General features: G+C 41.1%; 1 protein-coding gene across 1 annotated transcript; it reads left to right on the plus strand.

The window, feature by feature from the left end:
• The first annotated feature begins 6,194 nt into the window (after positions 1-6,194).
• Positions 6,195-7,374, plus strand: LOC120534864. The gene is made up of 2 exons (XM_039762378.1): positions 6,195-6,731; positions 6,981-7,374. Exons 1-2 carry the CDS (start codon positions 6,241-6,243, stop codon positions 7,372-7,374), a joined length of 885 nt encoding a protein of 294 aa, XP_039618312.1. The 5' UTR covers positions 6,195-6,240.
• The last annotated feature ends 2,000 nt before the right edge of the window (positions 7,375-9,374 follow it).

Raw genomic sequence — 9,374 nt, forward strand, 5'->3', positions numbered from 1 at the left:
GGTGCACAATTAGGGAAATATAAGCTTTCAAGAAACTCTCTTAAAGACACAAAACATTTGTGCTGTTTCTTCATATTTGACAATATAAACCTAGTGAGTAAGAACTAAAAGTATGTATTTGCTGTTTTTAGAATAACAAAGACAAAAACGTGATACTGGAATATCAAACTCAAATGTTTACTTAGATCACTTGGTCCCAGTGAAATGAACGTTAAAAAAACAACAAACCATTTTTTTGCTGTAGGCTCCATTTATAAAGGTAACATAACACGCCATAACATAGCTGGCTTCTAACCCTACCCAGCAAATGTGCACAAAGTGGTCCACTGTGGGCTGACCATGGGCAGGGTGAGCTGGGGAAAACCCGATTAAACACTGCACTGGGCCAATATGAGGGCTGCTACAAAAGACCACAGCAAACATGCACCCAGTGGTAAGTGTGGGCAAACCACGGGCAGTGTGGGCTGGGGAAAACCCGATTAAACACTGCACTGGGCCAGTATGGGGGCTGCTACAAGGGGCCCCAAAGCAAAGTACCCTTAGTGATCCAACATAGCCCAACATTGGCAGTACAAGTTTGGCACGTCCCTCATTGGCCCCATGATGGTTTTGTAATGTTGGCCAGTACCATCATTTACCCCATAGTTTTCTACTTTTTAATGGTGTAACAGGGTAAGCAGTGCAGTGAATTAGTATTTTTGGTGGATTTTAGGTTTTGGATGTAGAAGTATAAATAAGAGTTTTGCTTTTACATTGGCTAAAACTGCACAATTATTTACATTTTATTGGTATTGTTTTTATGTTCAGGGCTGTCTTTTTCTTATACAAACAGTACATGACTGTATTCGGGTCCTGATTTGGGATCCTGAGGTTCATCGAGTGGTGGGTGCAGCAACGTGTTGTATCAGTGCATGCTGTCAACCTCCTCCTCTTATCTATACTAATAAAAGGCAAAGCCCTCACTAACTGTCTGACTGACTCACTCATCACTAATTCTCCAACTTCCCGTATAGGTAGAAGGCTGAAATCTGGCAGGCTCATTCCTTACAGCTTACTTACAAAACTTAAGCAGGTTTCATTTCGAAATTCTACGCATAACGGTCATAACTGGAGCCTACTTACGTACATATATACGGCCATAGCCTGCAGCTCGGTCGCCGTGTGAGGCGGAGTTGCATCTCTCATCATCACGCCTCCCACGTAAATGAGTGCCTGCTCATATAAGGCCGTCCGTCAGCACCTGTCCAATAGACACGATGCCGCAAAATATTCGCGGGTGAAGGATTGTGCTTATGCAAACGAAGATGAGATGGTCAGGGATAGACTAGTGTTTGGCACAAACTCAGCGAAAGTGCGAGAGAAACTTTTAAGTGCCGGGTCTTAGCTAACATTAAATAAAGCCGTGGACATTGCAAGATCACACGACATAGCACAAGCACAGCTGAGAACCTTCGATGCATGTACTCCGAGCGGTAAACCCGTGCATGCAGTGTGTGATGTCTCAGATAAAGAGGAAGACGAGCTGTTTATTGATGCAGTAGGAAACGAACAACCCTCTGAATCTGTAGACAATCAATAGGAAAGCAAGGTGTAAAGCTTAAGTTTAAATTACGTTCAAGCCTTTGTAGACATATCAATAGGAAAGCAAGGTGTAAAGCTTAAGTTTAAATTACGTTCATAGACACGCTGCGCTAAATATTCGTGGGTGGCAGGCAAATCCACAACTTAATACCAGGAATGCCTGTTAAACATCTTAGATTCACGAGTATCGATTTGGGTAGTGAACACTTTGATGAATGAAACCTGTTATCGTTACAATGGTTGACAAACACGGAATGTAACTTGAACACAACACATCCTCCAAATACGAACCTGATTGAAAGAAATAATGATAATCAAATCCTTGATGACAGTGACAAAACAATTACATTGACAATCATGTTACGTTTTTTTTTTAAATGTTTCCTTTTCTTTTTCATAACTTCTTTAACACACTACTTCTCCGCTGCGAAGCGTGGGTATTTTGCTAGAAAGTTAATAAATTAGAAATCTTCATAATAATTGCACTGATACGAAATAGCTGTGTGTGTATATATGTAGATATGTATGTATATGTATATATATGTTTATATATGTGTGTGTATGTATGTATATATATATATGTATTTGTGTGTATATATGTGTGTGTATGTATGTATGTGTGTATGTATTTATGTGTGTGTGTATATGTATGTGTATATATGTAGATATATATATGTATGCATATATGTGTATATGTATAGATGTAATAATTAAATTGATAAAAACAACTAAACACTGCATAAAAAATTCCAAGGTATGGAATAGTAAGGGGTTGTACAGTGGTAGTGCTGCTGTCTCACAGTAAGGAGACTGAAGTTCATGCCCCTGGCCCTCCCTGTGTGAAGTCTGCATGTTTTCCCTCATGTCCATTTTGGTCTCCTTCAGGTTCCTTTTGCACTTTTCTACAATAAACAGCATTTTTCAGGTGCCCTCCCAGATCTGAAGGCTGTCCAGGTCTTTTTTGAATTTTTTGCTACCTCTTCAATGTCCGCCATCCCTCCAATTTTAGTGTCATCTGTGAATTTCTTTTTTAATAACTAAACCAGGTATATCAATGTCATTGATATAAATCAGAAAAAGAACTGGTTCAAGGACAAACTCATGAGGGACTGCACTGATGACTTTACTCCATGAACAGTGTTCTCCTCTTATTTGTTGTGGCACGCGGCAGGGGGTGGTACCCAGCCGGGACACCCAGGAGGAACGGAGGAGGGCTTGCGCCTCCTCCAGAGCATGAGGGGGCAACCACCCTGGCTGCTTTGGGGACCACGGGTAGAAAGCTTTGAAGCTCAGCCCTGTAGGGGCCTGTGTTCACCACCAGAGGCTGCCCCAATGCCTGGAGAGCCCTGGACCTCAGCACCTTTGCCACACCCAGAAATGCTGGGGGGAAGAGGAGCAGGGACACCCGGAGTGCTTCCGGGGATGCAGCTGACACTTCTGCCACACTGGGGTGTGTCGGTGGAAGATTGCAGGGAAACACCTGGAGCATGTCCGGGTGATTATAAAAGGGGCCTCCTCCCTTCATACAATGGCTGGACTTGGGTGAGGAGAAGGACAGAGCTTGGTGGAGAGGAGTGGAGGAGGCCTGAAGACTTAAGGCATTGAGTGTGAGGCCTGGACTTTGGGGAGTCTTGGGGGTATTGTGTGCACTTTATTAACTGTAAATAGTAGTGTAAATAAATGTTTGGTGGTACATTTAAACATGTCTGCCTGTCTGTGTCCAGGGCTCGTTCCACACTGTACAAATAGACTTCTTTTACTTTCACTGAACATAACATTTCCAAATATGGTTTTCTTATTCATGCTCCAGGGGAGCTGAAGCCTATTAATGATGCTACAGTAAACAGAAACCAACCTTGAACAGGGCACACTCAAGGATCCCGGAGGCAGAGGAGTCGGGAGGCAGAGGACAGAGTTTGCGGGAGAGGAGTGGAGGTGGCAAAGGAAAGAGAAGAAGAAAAGGACTGAGCAGTATTTGAGCATTTTTGGTGGTTTGTACACTGTGTGTGCTGTGAAGAAAATAAAAAGTGTGCACTTTTGCACTTGTGTGTCCTGGTGTCTGTCTGTAGTCGGGCTGATCTCCACTCTATATATATATATATATATATATATATATATATATATATATATATATATATATATATACACACTGTTATGTAGTGGGCACAGGAACCATATTAAAAGCAAGCTGCAATCTGTTTTATTTAAAACTTCTGCGGAGATGAACTTTCATGACCTGTAAATGAACTCTCTGGGACTTCACTCAGAGCTGTATATTCCTGTTTATGCTATCTAAGTGTCTAACTCATACTACTGTACAGATCCTCAAAGGACCACACAGGACACCAGGCAAGCTTTTGGTGGGTGCTGGGGCACCTTTCTTTATTAAATCAAGGCAGCCTGGTGTTAAGATTCTGGGTACACCATAAAAACAAGAAACTCCCAAGCTCCTACAGCCTCATTCACTGCTCTAGCTTGCACTGTTTTCTTCTCTCTGTCTCACTATTTTACCTCCACTATCCTCCTGAATCTCCCATACTGCTCAGCTTGTCCCCAGAGCTCCACTTCCTTTCCTTTACTGCTTATTTTGTCCAGCCTCTGACAGTCTGCAATCCCAAAGGCCTTTTTCTCGTTCCTGCTGGGGGAAGGGACAGCATTACACTATAGTCTTAGGATAGAATGACCAGACAGTCTCTAACTCAAACACCAGACTTTTCCCAAATAAACTGGAGAAGCACTGTTGACAAGATAAAAGTGTTTTACGTTTACTGTTTTGATCAAAGCTTCTGAAACAGGCTGTCCACAAGCAGAGTAGTTTGACCAGGGATATTCAACACCAGTCCTGGATCATGGCACTGTGGCTGCAGGTTTTTGTTTTAACAAAAATTTTAATTAGAACCCATTTATTTACTAATAAAGCAATATGCATATTTGGGGGTTGAGTTTTAGTTAACTCGTTTGTTACAATTCAAAACCCTCAATTGCCTATTTTTAGCTTTAAACAGCTGTATTAAGGTTTAATTGTTGCCTGTTTTGGCATTAACCAGTTAATAATAAGGTGCAACTGACAAAGGAACCATCAGATCTCCAGCTAATGTGCTTCCATTTAAACCCGATGTCAGGCATGTGCATCAGAGGGTCAACTTCTGGGCTCATCAGAGGTAAGCACTACCACCCTAGGACATGAGAGGGTGCTGTCTCTGACAGTATCATCTTTTTTTTCATCCACAGCTCTGAGATGATGCCCAATGAGGGCAACTGATTCCACCCGTTCCGGTCCAAGTTAGACCAAGATGCTCCCGGAAGGTGGAGTTGTATTTGGAAAAGAGCAGACAGCTGGATGGAGCTCCTACCTAACTTGAGCACTCTGCAAAGCAACATTAGTTTTGTTTCTAGAGCTGTACAGCATACCTATTGCTTTTTGCTCTTGTTTCCGCCATTGTTTGCCTGTTTATTTTGACTTGCTGGCACCAATATTAAAAGGGGCCTGGTTGAGACCCCAATATTTCTTTTTTGGACGTGTGTGTTCCCTCGGTCAATGACACTGTGTATATGCATCATGAAGTTTCTTTGTTAGTACAATGTTTTAAAATACTGTAAATGAGAGAGAAGGGAAGGACCAAAAGGCACAATCAGCTCAGTGGGGTTTGAAACTTAAACTTGAACTTAATTTTGAGGATAAAACGATGTGGAAATTGTCCACACAAAAGTTGAGCTTGGTGTGGTCAGGCATTAAAACCTTAGCTGACCAGCATCAGTCAAAAATAGGTTTTATAGGAGGCTTTAACTCCAACACTGATTTAGTTAATGGGTTTAATGAATACTATTTGAGATTTGAGCAGTTTGGTTTAACTGAGTGTATTATTGTGGTATTTCCCTCAACTTACCATTTACCTGTTTTACTTAAGAGTAAGTGTACTCGTCAAGTTTGTTACCGGGTTGGTCTACTGTTGCACTTTAAGATTAACACACATATACATAGATATACGCTTACACACAGATCCTTACCACAAAAGTATCATATGAAAGACACATGTACGTTATTCCCTAGCACTTTAACACATACGAGTACTGTATGAATAACACATGCACAGTCCACTTTCCCTATTACTCCAAGAGACTTACTTCTCATAGGCTTGAACAACGTGCAATGTCTTACATAAATCTAAGACCTATATGTTACCTTTGGTTTCCAAGAATATATTAAAACATACAAAGACTCAACATCCCTGGCTATAGGCCATTTGTCAACCAGTGAATGTTTTACTTTACAGTTTTTCTCGATTGGTTTGGCTCATTTCCTGAAACCGAGATGACATTCTCAAAATAACATGGACAAATCTCCAAACCACCTTGCAATTGTTCACAACAGAATGTCATTTTTCATTGGTTTAATCAAATTGCAAATGCTTTAGTACATGTCTCAAGTGACTCTGTGCTTCTTTTCAAATGATTATGTACAAGTAGCTACAGTTAGCACAATGAGCCCACATTTAGCACATTTTCCAAATAAATAGATCTTGCCGATCTAAACTGATTAGTTGATTTTTCAGTGAAATGGTCACTCACTCCAAAACATATCAGCATGGTTTCATTGTGTAAGTCATCATATGCACAATTGTCTGTTCAACTGTCAAAATTAGTCAAAGATATAATACCATGAAAGAATATCTTGGAACATTTGATAAAGTTATGACAGTACTTGACAATCAATCAGGTGAAATTAGAACTAACGAAGGAGCAGTTTCCCACATCTCAGATGACCAATCAAACAGGTTGTTCAGATACCTGACAGGTGTTGTCTATGATTATGACTGCTGCCAAAAGTATATAGACAGAGCTTGGCGCGGGGCCAGTTTCATTTGCAGTGTGAACATGGAAGCACCTCGCCCAGTACAACAGCAACTTCCTGCTCGAGGAAGAGGAGGAAGAAGAAGAGGAAGAGGAGGAGTGAGAATGCGTGGAGGAATAGGGGGAAGAGGCCGAGGAGCACGGAGGCACCATGATGTCCCAGATGAAATCCGGGCCACCCTTATTGACCACGTCATAAACCATCGCCTCACAATGGCAGAGGCAGGTCGCCGAGTGCAGCCTAATGTGCCTCGGTCTACAGTCTCCTCCATCATCCAAACCTTTCGCAGGGAAAACAGGTACAGAACTATGCTATTGAACTATTCAGTGTTGGTGTGTGTGTAGGCCTAGAGTACTGTAATATCGTCATGTGATGTTATATGATACTATAAAAATGACAAAGACAAAAATGGAGAAAATACTGTGAATAGTATTCCAGTCACTGTGCAGTGCATCACACTTCTAGTACCATAAGACAGCAGTACAATTACATTGGTAACTCATTTTGTAACAAATTTACAGTGTTGACCTTTGACTTGTATGTCTAGGATTGGACGACAGCCTCAAGTGGGTGGCAGAAGAAAACTTCTAAATGAACAACAAGAACAAGAAATATGCAACATGGTCATTGCAAATAATGCCATCACACTGAGACAGATTCGTAATGCAATCCTGCTAGACAATGTAATGTTCCAAAATATAAACTCTATCAGCATCTCCACAATAGACCGGGTATTGAAGAAACATCAGATGACCATGAAACAGATTTACAGGGTACCATTTGAGAGAAACTCTGACAGAGTGAAAGGGCTGCGGTACCAGTATGTGCATGTAAGTCAACTACTGGTTGTCTATCATTGTAACACTATTACAGTAAGACATGGTTACCACTGTTTTTGTTTTGCGTTATCCTTTTCACCTTCAGAATCCAGCTTTGTGTGACTAGAGCATTTTTCCTAGAAATTGTCTTCAGTTTCCCACTCCCTGTTTGTACAGTACTTTAGATCCTCCCTGCAGTATCTGTCTCTACTTGACTGATTAGATTTATTTCTATTCTATTGTAGAGAATTATGGCATTAGAAGGCAACGAAACCCCTCACATCCTAGTGTTTGTTGATGAAGCTGGCTTCAACCTGGCCAAAGGTCGAAGGCGTGGCCGTAACATCATTGGCCACCGAGCCACTGTGGATGTCCCAGGCCAGCGAGGAGCAAATATAACAATGTGTGCCGCTATATCAGAAAGAGGTGTGGCCACACACATTCCCAGTTTAGGGCCCTACAATACACAAAAGCTCCTCAATTTTTTGGACCACCTTTATACTGATCTGATCCCAGAAAATGAGAGAGGTGTAGAAGGACCTCAGCTACCACATTATGTCATTGTGTGGGATAATGTGAACTTCCACCGCGGCCCACGCATCAGAACCTGGTTCACCACCCATCCCCGGATGCTAATGGAGTTTCTTCCACCTTACTCTCCTTTCCTGAATCCAATTGAGGAGTTTTTCAGCTTGGAGGTGGAGGGTGTATGAGCATCAGGCTCAAGACCAGAGGGCCCTGCTGCATGCAATGGATGCTGCATGTGAGGACATCACAGGGGATCAATGTAGGGGATGGTTGAGACATTCACGCCGTTTCTTCCCTCGCTGCATCGCACGAGAAAATATCCGTTGCGATGTGGATGAGAATTTATGGCCTGACAGAGAGCAGCGTCGATGGCCAGGAGGATGAGGATGGTGGCCAGGAAGAGAGAGTGACAATGGCGACCACTGAAAATATTACTGTACTATAGTTCTGAGACTTTATTTACAGTATGGTGGGCTAGAGTTTTTTTGGTTTTTTTGTTTGTGTTTATAACTGTTCACATTTACAGAATCCTGTATATGTTTTCTTTTCACAGTATGTTCTCTAATGTTAACATTTCTTTGTACGAATAAAAATGTTTACAGTTTCCTTGAGTATGAGTGGTTTATTGGAGGCTGATTTTACTGTAAAATCTTTTGGTTTTATTCATAGTGGTATTCTGTTGCTAGACCTGTGCCTCAGTGACAAAACGTCTAAGCATTTTGACTTGCAGTGCTTAAACAATGCCAAAGGTATAATGCATTTTGGGGGCATTGACTATTTATTTGGGAAGGATATTTAGTTTTGACACATGGATAAACTCTTTTGGGAGAGATATGAGCTTTTGCAGGGGATCCATGGTGTTGTGCTAAACCATCCGGGGTATTCTGACAAAAGCACTAAATGAATGCACATGTGCCAAGGCAATTGAGAAGGATCTGTGCTATTCTGACTGTACTGACCTTTTATATGGGAAAGGAATCTGCTTTTGAAGCATGGACGAAGAGTTTGGGGTAAGATATTTGTTTTGCTAGTGAGCTATAATGTTGGGCAGCACTGTAAGACTGTTTGGCCAAATGACCTTATGGTTTTGAGAATGTCATCTCGGTTTCAAGAAATGAGCCAAACCAATCGAGAAAAACTGTAATGCACTGTTACTGGACAGATCTCTTTGTCTGCAGCTCGATAAACCTTGCAGCTAGGATCATATGGCACATCCGCACTACTCCAGGTGCTCACAGAAATTTACCTTATTAGATAGATAGATAGATAGATAGATAGATAGATAGATAGATAGATAGATAGATAGATAGATAGATAGATAGATAGATAGATAGATAGATAGATAGATAGATAGATAGATAGATAGATAGATAGATAGATAGATAGATAGATAGATACTTTATTAATCCCAAGGGGAAATTCACATAATCCAGCAGCAGTATACTGATACAAAAAACAATATTAAATTAAATAGTAATATTACTTCAGTCACTCTGAATATGAAGACAGAGTATAGAAGGTTATAAGCAGTGTGGTATTTATTACATGAATAATAATACCAGTAGATAAAAGCAAAAAAGAAAATGTGGATAGGA

Source organism: Polypterus senegalus, chromosome 9 (genome assembly GCF_016835505.1).
Source record: "Polypterus senegalus isolate Bchr_013 chromosome 9, ASM1683550v1, whole genome shotgun sequence".
Lineage (NCBI taxonomy): Eukaryota > Metazoa > Chordata > Cladistia > Polypteriformes > Polypteridae > Polypterus > Polypterus senegalus.